Source organism: Lasioglossum baleicum, chromosome 5 (genome assembly GCF_051020765.1).
Source record: "Lasioglossum baleicum chromosome 5, iyLasBale1, whole genome shotgun sequence".
NCBI classification, from domain to species: domain Eukaryota; kingdom Metazoa; phylum Arthropoda; class Insecta; order Hymenoptera; family Halictidae; genus Lasioglossum; species Lasioglossum baleicum.
In genome coordinates, this window is record NC_134933.1 from 13,367,221 (window position 1) to 13,383,460 (window position 16,240).

Consider the following 16,240-nt stretch of genomic DNA (forward strand, 5'->3'; position numbering starts at 1 on the left):
TGTTCGACCAATTTTATCACGGAAGATTGCTCTCAATTTGGACGCCTAACGAGTAGAGAAAATTTAATAGGAATTTTGTTCCGATCTTCAATTTTACAAGTTTGTAAATATGTAGTCTGACTTATAAAAATTTCGTCTTGTTTTGTTGATTTGACAAGTTTGTAAAAAAGAGTGCTATCCTGTTATAAAAATTGGGAAGAGTTTCACAACAATTTCGCCTTCTTTTGTTGATTTGATAAGTTTGTAAAAAAGAGTGCTATTCTGTTGTAAAAATTGGAAAGAGTTTCACAACAATTTCGTCTTCTTTTGTTGATTTGACAAGTTTGTAAAAAAGAGTGCTATCCTGTTGTAAAAATTGGAAAGAGTTTCACAACAATTTCATATTGTTGTATTGATTCGACGAGTCCGTAGCAAATCATTCTGGTCCGTCGCAAAAGTAAAGGGAGTTTGATGAGTCGCGAGCCACGTGTCACGGGCAATTAGGCGATTCCGACACGTTCCCGGGTGTTAATAACGACACAATGTCAGGCTATCACAGTGGCGACACGATAATTTCAATATCGGTGCTCGACAGACCGTTGTAATTCGTGTTTAGAAAAGTTACGCCCCGGTGTAATCACAGCGCTTTCAATTACCGTCTAACGCGCCTCCTTTCGGCAGAAGCGCAGCTCCGATTTAATTAGTTTATCCCGAAAATTTGGCGAGAGATGAGCGCGCAGTTTCTTTGACGAGAAACCGTGCTCCAAAAGGTGAAATTAAGCTGAATGACGGCGCAACGAATATTACGGCTTGCTCTTGAACAACTGCGAAAGCGGCGTTAACGTGAAAAGTATGTTTGACGTTTCTAGTAGTCAGTTTCTGCTTCGCTGGAAATGTTTTATGAAAAAGCCAAGAGAACTTCAAATTAACTCTTTAGTGGACTTTCAAAGTGAATTTCCGAAAGCTACTCAATTAAGGGTGTCGTTCTTTTATGAACATTGCGAAATTTAATCATTTTCGTGAATTTCTTGCTAAAGTTATGATACGTTTAACGTTATGATATTTTATTGTAATTTATTTATGTGTTTTAATTCATTGAAGGATGACTCTGTACGAGGAAAAGGTAATTGAATAAATTGCAAAGACGACGTTAGGCGTACCACGATTTTGATAAAAATTTATGAAAATTGTTTCTTGCAACGTGTACGGAAGAATGCCAACGTAAGTGGTCTCGTCACCGACAACGCATTCGAAAAAATTATGAAGCGTATTCGTCGATTGTGTAACCAGCTGAAAAAGGCACGCGGCGAGTTTCTAGCAATAAAAAAGAGCCATTATCGAGAATAACAGAGAACGATTAAAAGTTTTATCGGGACTTCGTGAAAGGAGAAGTCGTAGCCCGAATCAATATTCCTGCGTGGCAGACTGCGTTACGCATAAATCACCTCTTAATTTGAATTTATGACATCGCAAGGGTGAACCAGCGACCCCATAATAATGGCTTCACGCCTTATGCTCGTGACCACATCAGCATCTTTTCGGATAGGAGTTCCATTATACAGTATAATAAATTCAATTGAGCTTCTGAAATTTCCATATAGACTGCTTCTAACTGATACCAATTAGTAAATAATAATCGGCTGATGTATCAGGCTGCAAAAAAACTGTTTAAAATTTATTAAAATGAAGGAGTTCCTCTCCCAAATAAATTGTGTTTCATTTCAGTCTGAAATACCCACTTAATGTGGGGGTATTTCTATATTATGATTTCGAAGGAAATGGCTCGTAACTATTGTTATCGTTCACCCTGTATGTTGGAGCGTTGTAAAAGCAGTGTCTCGACGGCAAACTGACAGAAACGAAAAGGAAAAGGAGACGGGTGGTCTGTTAAACTGACGCTTCCGGTCGGTCAGACTTCCGCGTAAGAAATTAGCCGGGGCTTGCGGCTCCATCGATGTTAATTGCGTCGGTCAAATGCTAATTGCCAACAATTATCCTTTATCGCTTGATCGAGAGAGGAGGCTGGCTAGCGACGCAAAAGAGATTCTAATAAAGAAGGCGAGGAGATGAATGTTGCGTACGCGATTCTCGTTTTCAATTAGCTTTAACGATGGCGCGCAACGCGAGCCTTGGTCGTTATTAGATTGCGGAAGTTTGTGGAAACTCGCGTAAATTGAAAATAAACCCGACCCGATTACGATTTCTATTTTATCGCTTTCTAAAGATTCAATGGGTTGACTAGTCGGAGAATATCCTGATTATCCTCGCGAGATTATCCTTGGATGGATTTCGAAGACTATCTAGATCACAACATCGGGGAACATGGGGAGTTCACCAACTTTGCTTTATTATAGACATTGTTCTGAAGTATGTCTCGAAACCTGGTTAAGCCTCTCGGCGATTCTACGTGTTGCATGGATGTGTGTGTGTGTGTGCATGTATGTAAAAATCTGAACGCAATAGAGAATCTGGAACACGGTACAGTCGATGTAGACGTCGTTAACCTTCTTACACGGTGACTTAAGAGAGGCTGGCAAGATGAACGGTACTCGGTGTACTCACCGCCACACTTTGCGCTGCAACCTCTATACAGGGTGTCGTCAAACAAATCTTTCGTCGTCTTCGAATACGATAAAGTCCATCATTTAATTTGCCGACATGAATATATGAAAATGATGAGAACTCGGTGCAGCTAGATTTTCATTGGAAAATTGATTATTTTAACGTAAAATCATCAAGTTACACAAGTGGCTCTAATAGTTTGATCAGCCACTGTAGTTCAATCGCTATCGCGGAATTTGTAATTATTCACCTTAATGTACGAAGTTTTCGAAGTCCCCATGAATGGTTAAGAACCGAAGTCTCATAATTTTGCCTACAGCTGAGCCAATCACTTTGCTCCGGCACTTGCAGCGCTAATTTCTATAGTCCTCGAGTGTTGTTCGAGCATTCGTGAAGGCTCCTCGATCGAGAGGGTACCGGTGAAGCAGCACGATATAGTCTCGAGTATTATTGCCAGACAGGGAATAATTGAAATGCGTAAAGGGGGTATTCAGTCTCTCGATCCTCCGTGGTAGTCGCACCTTCTGCTTACGGTGCAGTGGAAGGAGGATCCGAGATTGTACGGAGTAGAGAAGGACACGATCATCGAGAATTTCGGTTGACGGAGAACCTACCTCCAGAGAATTTACATAATTCAATTCTCATCCCATGAAAGCTCGAATTGACGATCCTATCGGCAGGTTCCCAGGTTCCCGTTCGTCTCGTGAAAACCTGTTCACGGCGGATAGTTTTCACCGAAATTGGAATCGATCGTCCGGAGCTCCACGCCTATGTTTCATTAGCATGTTTGTAAGTGGTTGAAACCAGACACGAGTCAGATATAAAATCCTCAGCACAAATATGAAATACATATTGTTTTGTATTTTCTATAGAATAAAATAGAAAATAACGATTTCCAATAATCAAATATTATTTTCAATACACTCTGAAATATCGTCATTAGTAGACTGCGGATCTTTATGCAAAATAAAAAGTGTTTGCATTGATTGCAAGATACAGGAGCCAAGTAAAAATGTCTTTCTTCTTTTAATTATCTTATTAAGGTGAAACTAATACACTGGTGGCCTGAAATCTTTTTAACATGTCTACTGCATTAAATTGTACGTACCCATTTTTGTTGTAAATGCATAAAATCCGCAGTCTAATCATTATCTGAAGCCATCAACTATACAATTCTTGCGCACTCTACTTTGAATCCACGCTTTTTATGAATCCTCTATGGTGTTTGTTCGTAGTGAATAGCGCGAGGACTGATCGATCAATGAATTGTTCTATAGTTTAATCAAGCACGGGCGCACCGTGACCAAATAATGCAAGATGTCCTCAAAGCCATCAATGAAAGGCGACGCGTGACAGTCATTATTGTTTTCTTCCCTGGAAACAACACGCGGTTCTATGGAGAACGAGACGACGCGACGCGTGGGCAGTTTGTATCCCGAGTCGCATAATTGTCGGCGCTCTCTGCACGCACGTCTCTCATTAATCAGTCCTCTCCGATGGCTTCTGCTTTGTTTCGTCGTGCTGTGACTAAAAAGCCCCCCTGTGGCCGCTTTAACGTCCCGCTTCAGCCAGGAATTCCAATTTTTCCTGCCTACTCGTTCCTTTTTTTCTTCTTTCTTGTTTTTCACTCCCTCCCCGCCTATTCTTCCTCACAGCGAGAGCACGGTGCTCTAATTAATTCTGTCAGGAACGGGTTGTTACATGAAATGTAGACCCCGACGCGTGACGTGGGCGAGGTTTTGACGAATGTACCCTGCACCGAACAACGTTTACATCTCTTTTTATCGGGCGCGTCAGACCTTTTTTCGAGGTTCTACTAAATCGTGAATTGAACAATGAAATATGCTCCGATTGGTGTCATGTTCGGACTCGTTCTAATTAGAAAAATGTCTCAAGTATGTTCGTGAAGGTTGTACAAAAAAATAATTGAAAACATAAAAGTTGTTAATTTTTTATCAATCGAGCTTTACACGGCGCCACAAGGGGTACAGCTTGCACAAATATCGCGGCACGTCTTTCAGGTAAATATTGAAAAACGACTGTATAAAAATGGTAATGGAGGATACATAGTGTGTACCAGAGGCCTGCAGGCAGGGCAGGGTTAAACATTGGCGCACGTGGGCCCAAGGATCGTGTACTCGACGGGAACGAGCCGTGTAGACGGGAAATTGTGCCTATTATAGGGGGCGAAATAACGCGTGTTCGCCGACCTCGGCCCCCCGATCTCGTTGAACGAGTCTCTCTGTCGACATGGCCGCCGACATGGCATTGTGCACCGGCCGACAGCCCCAAATCCGGCACGTGTGCCCTCTCGATCAAACGCGACGTTCTCTTCAGCTTCGGAAACTGACTCACGCTTACGACCCAGCGGGGGGCACACGACCGAAGACCGTTTTGCATACGAAATGAGAACCCGGGAGGATCAGAGGACGCGGGGCGAAATATTCGTCGCATAATATCCGCCGTGTAATCCTTTACGCTCGCTTTATCGGCTGAGGGTGCCGCGCCTTATCGTCGCCGAGCTGCGCCGACGCTGCACTTTTCATCGAGCGGATATCGTAATTTATTTTACGGCCGAGATGCGAGCCGCGGCCACGATTAGCCACCCCGTCGGTGGCCGTACCAACAATTTACCCTCCAACTGCTAAATGGCCATCGGTTTAGAAACCCTTTAATCGAAACCAGCCAAATCGGCGCTTCCTTTCCAACTTCAACCCTTCACAATCGGAGCTATTTTAACTCGAAGATTAAACATTTCTTTCAATTACAATCATTCCATTGTGTAAAGTAACACAGTAATGGATCATGAATAATGATACAACAATTTTTAGTGGCGACTCTGAGTCACCACTCGAGTGCTAAGGGTTATCTTTGAATTCTTATGTTTGAATCTTCTTCCTTTTTTGGTGTCGGAAAAAGCTGATCAAAATTATGACAGTATCTTGCAAGCTCTTCGAACCAGTGAGGTGTGCCGTTTTCTACCTCATCATCCAACGGTTATCTGTGTTTGCGATGGTCTTCATCATCGATGGCCTGCCGAGAACAAAAACGTGTGTCGGGATAAATCGCCAATAAGCGCGAGTAATCGGTGGTGATACCAGCCCGACGACGACCAGACCCCGTTGATAAATAACGACCATTATCTCTAATGCACCGCGGCAAACTTGCGACGATACATAACACACTAAACACCTGACCGAAGGTGACGTGGAACGTTCACGGTGCAGTGGAATTTAATATCCGAGGACACGGGCACCCACTGAAATTCCACCGCAATGAATGGAACCATATTTTCAAAGCGATCTACGTTCCGATCGCGTTCTAAACAAACATTTATGCGATACCCGGCCGGCCGAAGGTGTCTCGTCGGCTCCTGCAGTTACCTGTTGGCCGGGGAGCGTGGCAACAGGTGAGAAACTTGTTTCACCCTTCGTGGCGTGGACTTTTTCTACTATTATAATTGTTTGTCATAACTAGCTAGATTGCGAAATCAGCGTCTTCAATGTGGAAAAAAAACAGAGGGCTTCAAAATTGCTAGTAATTTTTCCGCAGGACTACGTAGCAAATTCTTCGCTCGCCATTTCATCCCGTCAAAAAATATAATCCGAGTTTTTGCGCTAATCACAAACGATAAATGGGAAATGGAAACACGCTGAAACTAAACCAAATAATTGCCTACACGTCGCGAGTCCGCAGTGCTCGAGTCGCTACCCCCACTACCGTCGTTATGAGAGTCGGTGCGAGTCCGGACCTGCACACATGCCTAAACGTTCGACCTACGTTTAATCCGAACCGAGTGACCGTCACACTGTTTGTTCTGTTGATGTTGTACAGTGAATTTACGTTGTGTGCCTTCATGCGTTGTCTCTCGATCCCATCCGAATGGCGAGACCCGGTGTCGCTGAAATTTTCGTATTTCAAAGATACTTTTAACACCATTGTTCAACGTCCGGCTGGAATTTATTGTTATCCCCTGCGAAGCATACTTCAGTCAAACGCCGACAAGTATGGAAGTTTTATAGTGCTCGCGCTGCGCCATAGTTGATCAATTTCAAAAACCGTCTCTCTGATGAACTAGAGTTGTTTCAAAAATTGCCAATTTTTTCGTGATTGGAAATTATTTCTTTCGATTCGATTTTTTACAAAGTTTACACATCTAAATTTAGCAATTTCTGTAAAGTTGAGACTCCACTTCGGGGATTATTGCAAAGAACTGATATTTAAGTTGTCGTCCACAACTCATTTAAATTTTATTTATAAAAATTATAAAAGTAGTTTTTGAAATCAAATTTTATAAGTACCATTGTCCGAGGACCGATTGACAAATAAGAGTTTTGAAACGATATTATATGTTGGTTCGGACGGATTTTTATTTTACGGCCGTGCGAATTTGCGTTTTCGTTCGTGAAAAAAACTGACCACGCATGCTAAATCCCCGTGTGGCGCGTCTTCACGAGTGATTACTTAAATCCTATTATTTGTGGCTGGATACACCGATGCGTTAACTCCGACATTACGCAAAATAACACTTACACGGTTCTCGGACTGTTGGAGCAGCTTATAAGCCTACTTGTAATTGGATTACCAACTTAAAAGCTCTAGTGCACACGTCTGCGGGAGTCCACAAGGGGCTTCCACTTGAAACTATCCTCGTAACGTCACCCGACACCGACAAGACCGTAACGGAAAAAGTTTGCAAATCGAATACACACAACAGAAATTTGCAACACTAATATCGCAGCTGAGCTGTTCTATATGGAACACATTTCAGATAACACTATTCCAATTGTGGTCCGTAGTTCAACTATTCGATACCTTAAAAGAATGAAAATTTATTAAAAAATTATTTAAAACTCCACAAAAATGTGTTTTAAATTTTGCAGGAGATGCACGAACAGACAACAATACAATATTAACATTCTACTTATAATTGTGCTATTTTTTGACACTCATATTTTCAACGATTTTGTATACAGGAAAACTTGTATTACTTGTACCATACACCATTAAAAAATTAGAATCGTATTATCCTAAATGCCTAAGTGACACCTGAATCAGCCTCCAGGAATGAGAGATTAAAAATTCTCCGTATAAAACTCGTGGAGAGCTTTCGCCGATAGACTAACATCTCTAGCTTTAATTTCTGATCTATCCCGGGGCTCTCGTCGATCGAGAGTATAATTAGAGAGCGGAAGGGGTTAGCTAATTACCGAGGAGGAGGCAGGGGTATAGGGGGAGAGAATTCGTCGTTCAGGCGACGACGACGGTGGTGAAAGAGTGTCGGCAACGAAGACGAAGATGAAGGGTACTCGGTGACGGCACTCCGGATAGTGAAAGGGCACGTGTTGCAAAGCGATTTTGCACCCTCCCGCAGTTAAACACACCTCGCCGACCATGTATCGATTTAAGGCTACTTATTTCGACGTGCCTGCGTAGGTTTTGTGGCCGTGCCGGTTCGTCCGTGGTGTTTCGCATCGTAAAAAGGTCTTTTCAGCATTGAACCAGTGGTCTGAAAAGCCGTGCGCGGTTCGAATGAAGATTAAAATCGGAGATTTTTACGGGCTCGCGCTTCGGCACCATGGAAAGCGAATGTCGTCTCGATTTTTCCCACGAACAACGAACCACGTGAATCGTTTCGAGATCGGTCGATCGTGATATACTTCCTTTTGTACGCTTTACTCTGGCTCCGATAGAATTAACAAAACGAAGTTAGAGCAGAGAGAAAATCGAAAGTTTGTTTTAGGAGATCTTCGCCCGTTGTTTCGCGTCAATTGTTTAGCTGCAGTGCACGGATTTTTCAGCGGCTTGTTTGCGCGTTGACACGGCTGTCGCTCCAAAATGTCGATTCGCTTTTTCCTGTGACAATCCATTTATAACAAAAACGAGTAGATGTCGTTTAGAACGGTCAAAACGTTAGAAGAATTTCAAAATACCGTTATACTATTCTTAATCTATTGAACATACCGGTGACTATTGTATAATTTTGAAAAATCTATGGTATGTACATGGCTAAATACTTTTTAATGCAAGCTTCAATAGCAATTCATTGTCAGTTAACAAGTCATCCTTTATAACGTCATTTAATAATTTCATTTAAGATTGCAATGTAAAAGAAAATTTCTATGCTTTCTTTTGGTACCGCACAATTATGGAAAAACCTATTAATAGGGTTCCGGTGGATAAAGTGCTAAGAAAGAAAATATATTTCTATTTCACTCCAATTTGTTACAATCCAGGTAAGAAATTTTTATTTTGCATAAAGATTGCTAGTTATAACATAAGACCTCTAGTGCCATTGTTGGGTAGCAAAAGCTTCGCCAAAGTAGATTCGTAACATTTTGGAAGCTCCGTACGCCCTTCTTCTAATTCAATAAAATTAGATATGCGTCCTGTTTGAATCTTTTCAACGCGCGTTAGAGAAAGTCCGAGTGAAACGCGTTGAACCATTAACTGCGAAGACGCGGCATTAATTCGGTCCCGTAATTTCGCTTGCGGCGTTACGTAGTCGGGTCCGGTAATGCGTCGGGAACCGCCTAATTGCGGAAGTTCGTCGCATAATTATTCGGAGTCGCGTGTATGCATATAGATAGCGACATACGCGAGTCACCGCAGAGAGCTATACCACACGTTGACCCGGTTCGGATCGCTTTAACCATAGGAACAGTGCGCCGAAACCTGTCAGTTCGAAAGGTCGTCAGCACACTCCCGAGTGGCTGGTGTACCTGTCAGACTGGGCTGATGTTGCGACCGAGCCCCCTTTTATGGGGCAAGGCTGCATTCTTCGACGACTTACGTCGGGCGATCGAACGATCCTTCTTAAAATAGGATCGATACACGGCTCGTATTCGACTCCACGCAGTCGATATTTTAGGGATCCAGTCTACAGGCTGAAACAACAAAATACCACCGTCGGAATTGCGGTTTTCCGGCTGGTTTCCATGTAATTAACGATTAACGCTTGTGGACTGCACGCGGTCACGAGCGTAAACGCCCATGAATTGTGGAAAATTGAATAATAAGTGCTTCGGGAATATTCGGAAGTGTTTCCTAGTTATTAATGGAATTTTCAACAATCGTGCTGGTAAACCATCTTTCATACAATAATCCCAGACACGTGATCGCTTTTAGTGTTCGCATAGGTTCACCGTTAAGATCACAGCCGAGCATTCCATTAGCATTAACCCGAGCTAATCCGAACGAAAACGCGATGATCGGTCGCGTCCGGCTTAATTCGATGAAAATTCGCGTTGCGGGGCGTGGGCTGGCGAATCGACGTCATTGTGTCTTGATAATGCGTCCTTTGTTACGCGAGGGTGTCGGCGGTTTCCAGTCAGGAGAGGAGAGGGACCGCATACCTGTGCAAGCGCGGATGCACCTGCACAAACATGTTGACGCGAGTGTGTGCAGATACGACGACAGTGTCCAAGGGTCCTCGTATTTCAACGTGCATGCACGCAAAGCTGCGCTATGCATCGCTCCGAGTCCCTGACTGCACGGTGTTATTCCAAACATGGGATACGTTTTCTCCAACATTCCCATTAGAGGATCCTTTGGGAATCGAGGATTGCGCGTTCGGGGTGGTCCTCGACGTCCACAATGAAATTATTTCACGAGGGCCTGTTCGCCCTTTTGATCCTAACAGGATATATCCGAGAATATTTCTGATCCCCTGTGGAACAATATTGTCATATGTGAGCGTTATTTTATACTCTTTTCGTTTGTATACTATTGTCTCTGATTAGAAACTATTAAATTCAAAGTACAAAGTATTCATACACCTTTTCAAAACTAATAACTTTTTTATAATTGTACCAAACGACCTGATTTTTTTATGATCAATTAGAAGCATTTATTTGGGCCCTTAATGAAAATTTAAAATATAAGTTTTGTAGATCTATGTTAGTTATACATATACTGAACATTTCATCGAAATCGATTAACATACACACGAGCTACAAGCGCTTCAAAATGGCGAAAATCGTAGTTTTACAGCGGTGAGAATCGTACATCTTTCGATGCGTGTCGTTTTCTTCTCCGTCAACCAATCTTGATGAAATTTTCAGCATGTGTATAACTAACATGGATCTACAAAACATATATTTTAAATTTTCATCGAGGGCCCAAATAAAAAAGTTTTAAATATTTTTGCACGAAACCTTGTAAATTATAATTTATGGAAAATCTTTTTTGCATATAATTTTGTAAACCAATGCTTCTAATTGATTATAAAAAATCAGGTCGTTCGATAGAATTATGAAAAAGTTATTAGTTCTTAAAAGGTGTACGAATATTTTGTACACTCACTTCTTGTATGTAGCAATATACAGGATAACTTTTGAAGTGAAACTTTATTTAGGCGCATCGCGTACACAATTGTTGTGCAGCGAATGAGTCTGATCCGTTACGTTCCGAGGTGAAACGCTATTCGGGTGAACTCGAGGGAGCCGAGTTCAGCCGAGCGAGCGAGAAACAGACAGGTGAGCAATCGCCATGGAAGTTTTGACTTCGTTCGTGCGGTCTTATGTGCACAGTACTGTTTCTGTTTCTTGATTTTAGCAATGTACAGTGAATGATCAAATGATTAGAGCCACTTGACGTGTTCGCACTACAGCAATCAATTTTTGAATAAAGCTGCTAAAGAATTTTAGCTGCATCGAATATTGATTGTATCGGGAATAGGTTGCGCGTCAGCGTGGGAAAGGGACTTACAAAGTGAATTACTTTGCGCTAATCCGACATTAATTTGCGATCACGTTCGATTGCTTAGCCGGCCGCAGTCACTCACGTCGCGCCGTGTGCTAATTACTTCTTGATTAAAACCTCTGGCCACGCTTTCGTCCGACTTCGTGGCTCGCAGAGTCAACGTAGCGGAAATGTCGTCGTTAATCCGTGATTAATCGAAGTGACGAAACTGCGAGCCAATTATCGATGCCGCTCGAAAGGATATCGTGTGCAGGACGTGGCAATTAAGAAATTGGTAATTATACTGTCGGTTTGATTTATACCTGTGCGCGGTTTATGTGTCTTAATAATGCACGAAACTTCCTAGATCCGTAGTTTATCGGGCACTTTCGCTTGTGCGATAAACTACATTGTTTGAAACAATAATACGGTTTAGTGCTCGAGTTTTGGGCAGATTGCAGTCGAGTTTTAGATACTTCTGTTTTCAGTTACTATGTTCGAGGTTAGTGTAATTGGTTCCGTAATAGTCAATAAATGGGAAGACAGATTTAACTTACAATTAGTTAACAATCTCGATGCAGTAAATTTGATTTAGAAAGGTATAATTGTGGAGTCACTTTCTTGTCGCTCGAGGCTGAAACGACAGTAAATTATTCAGTTTTTACGATCCGCTTTTTAATGCGAACAATTAAGTGATATTTTAACAGCGCTTTATCAATTTACATGATAATGCTGCCCCCGACAAGTAAATTACTTACAGGGTACTTTAATCATTATCGCTAATTAGTATTCCGGATTTTCAGTCATCGGAATTTATTGCGAGCTTCGCAATTTATTACAAAAATGTGAAACGTGATCACTGATGATAATATCGGTAATTACATTCGGCTAAAAGTCTCATTATTTGGACATATAGAATCATAAATCAGTTTTTGGAAGAAACGAAAGATATGATAATTAAAATTGCTTCTCGAGCTTAAACATGACGTAATCAACTAATATATGTATACACTTTAAAAAATATGCAAATTATTATCATCAGAGTTGATCTCTTTCTTTAGTTAACGCATTAAAATTACTAATATTCTTCTGATTGAAGAGAAAGAACTTGAAATTTTGGGAATTAAAAGAGAGAATTTGTTGACATTGAATTGTAGGTGCAATTTTCGAAGGCGAAGTTAATTGATTAAATTTTTCGAGGGATATTGAATGTCATCTAATTAAATGAATCGACTTTTTAATCAGCAGAAGAGGAACGTCCGCCGTTGTTCGTCCACTTTGCTGGTAAATAAGTGCATCAATTTCTATAAAGACCACCAGGGCGCCGGTTTCCCTCGCCGATAGTCATCAGGCACGTCGCGTGACATCACTGTTTGCCACGAAATTATGAATGGTGGGGAAATTGTTGTCAGCTCGCCGAGGCACTTCAATTGAACTCACTTGAATACGAGTGACACAGAACGCGGTTTCCTCGAGAGCCATTGTAGCTTACATTTCGTCTTAAATGGTCGTCATCCTGCGCTCAAACTCTTCGCCTCTCAAAATAGCATCGACAAAAAGCCTGCTATCTATTAAAAAGTAATTTACTTCAATCAACACACTCACTGAAATAGTCACTGTAGAAAATGGTAAAACTACCACGTTGATCACACATGGGTGATACCTTCAAATATTTTCAAAAGTTAATTTCTGTTACAGTATATCTGACTAAATCTAATTTTTAGAAGGATGAGAGGAGTAACCACTGTGTTAAATTTTAACTCTTTAGTTTATTTCCATAGTTACCGTATTAACCATTGTTCGCTCCTCATTTTTCTAACCTAATTTATCCTCCGGTGTCCATTGACACCGGTGAAAAATCGATATGTTGGCAAGAACAAAAAACGATGCATTAATTATTTCACTTTTCTGTTGCAGCAGAAATGTGTGAAGGCAAGGGCTCTCTACGACAATATTGCGGAAGCTCCCGACGAATTGGCTTTCCGAAAGGGCGACGTACTCACGGTACTCGAGCAAAATACTGCCGGCCTCGAAGGGTGGTGGTTGTGCGCCCTGCGCGGCAGACAGGTAATTGCCTCGTCTAACGAAATTTTTCAATGTTCATATTGTCCGGTGAAACAGAGCACGCTAAAAAACTCTGTCTGCAGTCATATTCACCGGCCGTCGTCTGTGTGTTTACACGAACAACGTGCACAAAAGCACTTTATTGAATCAATAAGCACGAATGGTTCAAAGCTTCAAATCATGAAACAGACTATTCTAAAATCTGCGCTTTTCTTCCATAAAAAGTATACTTAATGGATTCCTGCAAAATATCGCCTTCTTGCAAACAACAATTTTTGTAACTGGACATGTCATTAACACTTTTGCCAGAAGCTGGTTAATCCTTCAGGAACGATGCTCGATTGTAAATTTTTTCCTGTAGAACTTTTTCTAGAAAGTAATAATTAATAATGCATGATTTTTATTCTCACTAAAAAAAGATGAGCGTTAACGACAAAGAAATTGTAATTATTTAAAATTCCTAACAATTCGAATCATCCGAAATTTGTCTAATAGTCCAGATTGTTTAATAATCGACGGGCTGCTTGCGTGGACGACAAATCATACTGATCGAGGCCTCCTGTCAAGTCTCTCAAGGCAAAGGCAGCCGTATTAACTCGACGATTAACATCTGACAGAGTTCGCGAAGCGTGCCGAACAGGAGACACGTGAGCTGACGCATAGACATTGCTCCGTGCATTATTTATGCATCCCGGTGTAATGCGCTTCGCTCATCCGCGATGAAACGGCAGGGATAGACTCCCTCCTCTCCTCTCCCTCTCTCTCTCTCTTCCACGACACGTGACACGGCATTATTATCGCGGAAATGGGACGCGCGCGAGCGGCGGCGACTGCACCGTTACAGTCTCCGATCTAAGATCTTCATCTGCGGCCTCGGATACGTGTAAAGACTCCTCTCACGGACACGGAGAAACGAGCCTCTCGCACTGCGACCCGGTCGGATCGTTTCCGCGTTCGACATCTGCTCCAAAGATTCCCGAGAGGGTCCCCGACCTATGGCAATCTCTTCATGTCTGAGACTTCTACGGGCCGCCCTCTGTCGAAGGACCCCTCCTTTGTGTCGCCTTTGCGATACCGTCGCGTCAGATCGGAGCACTCTGCTTTGTGGAACACTGTTTTCTTATTGTTAGTCTATCTTTAACAGGAGTGGTCAGGAGATCAACGTGTGGAACGTTAGGTTAGAACTAAAGTGTAGATTTGATGAATTTATGGCATCAGTAGACTGCGGATGTTTATGCAATTTTCAATTCTTTTTAGGCAAATTTTAAGAGAGTGGAATGAAATGAAATCTTATTTTTAGCGGTAGTTCTACAAATTCTACTGAATTTTACATTTCAGTATGTTTTGAAAATTATCAGATGCCATAAATACATCAGTGAGTAGTTGAAATTTAATCTCCCCGAGGCTGCTTTTGATTTCATGGCAGAATAGATCCATTCTAATCATCAATCAATATTTTATTTTACATATTTTTGAATATTCTTCTTTGTGATCAACGTTGATCTACATTCTACATATTGGACCTAATATAAATAGCTGATGATACGAAATGGCTACTAGAAGTGGGATCAGCACGTTTCGTTAGGTTAGAAGTAGATCGCGAATTTGATGTATAATACTGAATACGGGTCTTTCAATCATGAGCAGCTGCCTTTCAAAGTCACCATTTTGCTCGAACAAGTTGAAGCCAGAGCATCGATCCCGCTGGCACAGACAGAAGGCACGATAGACCGTGTATGGTGTTCGTTGAAAAGAAACCGTGGCCACTGTTCTAACTAGAAATTGGAAAACAAGGGTGCAGCCCGCGGTACAAGTTTACGAGGAAATTACTCACCCCCTCGTTACGGGTTACTGCAGTTAAGCCTGCCTGTATACGCGTTTCAACCCTTCATCCGATGCACACCAGAAGCTTCGCAGCCTGCTGTGTAATTGACAGGTCGAAAATGATTCCCTCGTGCGAAATAACACGATGCCGCCAAACAAAATTTTCCACAACGTCATCCTCAAAAATTAGTAGACAAAACACATCACGGTAGAGACATCAAAAGAATGTAAGAATTCTGTTCTAACGGAGTTCGTTCGCAGTTCATTTACAATATTATTCGTTGTCCTTTTTGATACGAGAAGAATTGAGAAACAAATCTTCGTTCTACCAACTCCAAAAACAAAATTCGCCGATTCCATCAGCGCGAATGTCGACAAAAAGGATCCAAGCGATCCAGGGAGCGTACCTCAGCCATTAAACTCGGATCGAACGAGACGATTTATTTCATTCGAGCAACATTCCCGAATCATCGACGCGAATCGAAGCAGACCGGTCTAATTGTAAGTATCCGCTTAGGAGACGAAGATCGAGCAAAGTATCGTCGAGCCCGGTTTCGGGACACGTCATTGACTTCGAAATCGATTTGTCTCGCACGTCCGCACGAAAATTAACGGCAGATGTGGCCGCGCGCGCTACGAGCGAATACGATCGAGCCCCGGTTTCTGCTTTCTCCGTTCGCGAGTCAATAGGATCCGTAATGGCGCCGGGGCTCGTCCCGGCCCATTGTCGTTTTTGGCCTCGTATGCCACGGTAAATGAACAGTTTTGTAGAGCTGGGTACACACAGCCCACCCGTCTGCCCTCCGCGCCGCGTCGTTTCGAAAATGAACGCGAGCTTTAATCTCTCGCTCCACCCTTTTGCGACGATCGTCGACACGCGTCCGGCGACAAGAAAATTAACACGAAAACTACATTTTAGGGTAATTCAATCATCTTGACCCTTCCGTCCACGCCTTTCTTTACTTGGATCTTCCTCCCCTTGCTTTACAAAACGATTTACCTTCTTGAAGATGTCTAGCGGGCTAAGAATGGTCCAGCAGCCCCGGCCACAATTTTTATTGATATTGTGTGGAAATCAATGGTTTTAGGTTGAAAGATAATCCCCTAAAATTCTACGTCGCTAACCCTT

The 16,240-nt window shown here is 42.2% G+C and overlaps 1 protein-coding gene across 5 annotated transcripts in view; it reads left to right on the forward strand.

Moving 5' to 3' along the window:
* P130cas (Serine_rich_CAS and FAT-like_CAS_C domain-containing protein p130CAS) overlaps nucleotides 1-16,240 on the forward strand; it is an 82,906-nt gene that overhangs the window by 34,741 nt on the left and 31,925 nt on the right. The window contains exon 2 of one of the 5 annotated variants that reach the window (XM_076423930.1): nucleotides 13,141-13,155. The exons of 1 other annotated variant lie outside the window; for it this stretch is intronic. In XM_076423930.1, coding sequence (XP_076280045.1) covers nucleotides 13,141-13,155 — 15 coding nt within the window. Of the gene's footprint in view, nucleotides 1-13,140; nucleotides 13,291-16,240 lie in introns of all 5 variants that reach the window. 3 more of the 5 variants (XM_076423932.1, XM_076423928.1, XM_076423929.1) reach the window with 3 other exon arrangements.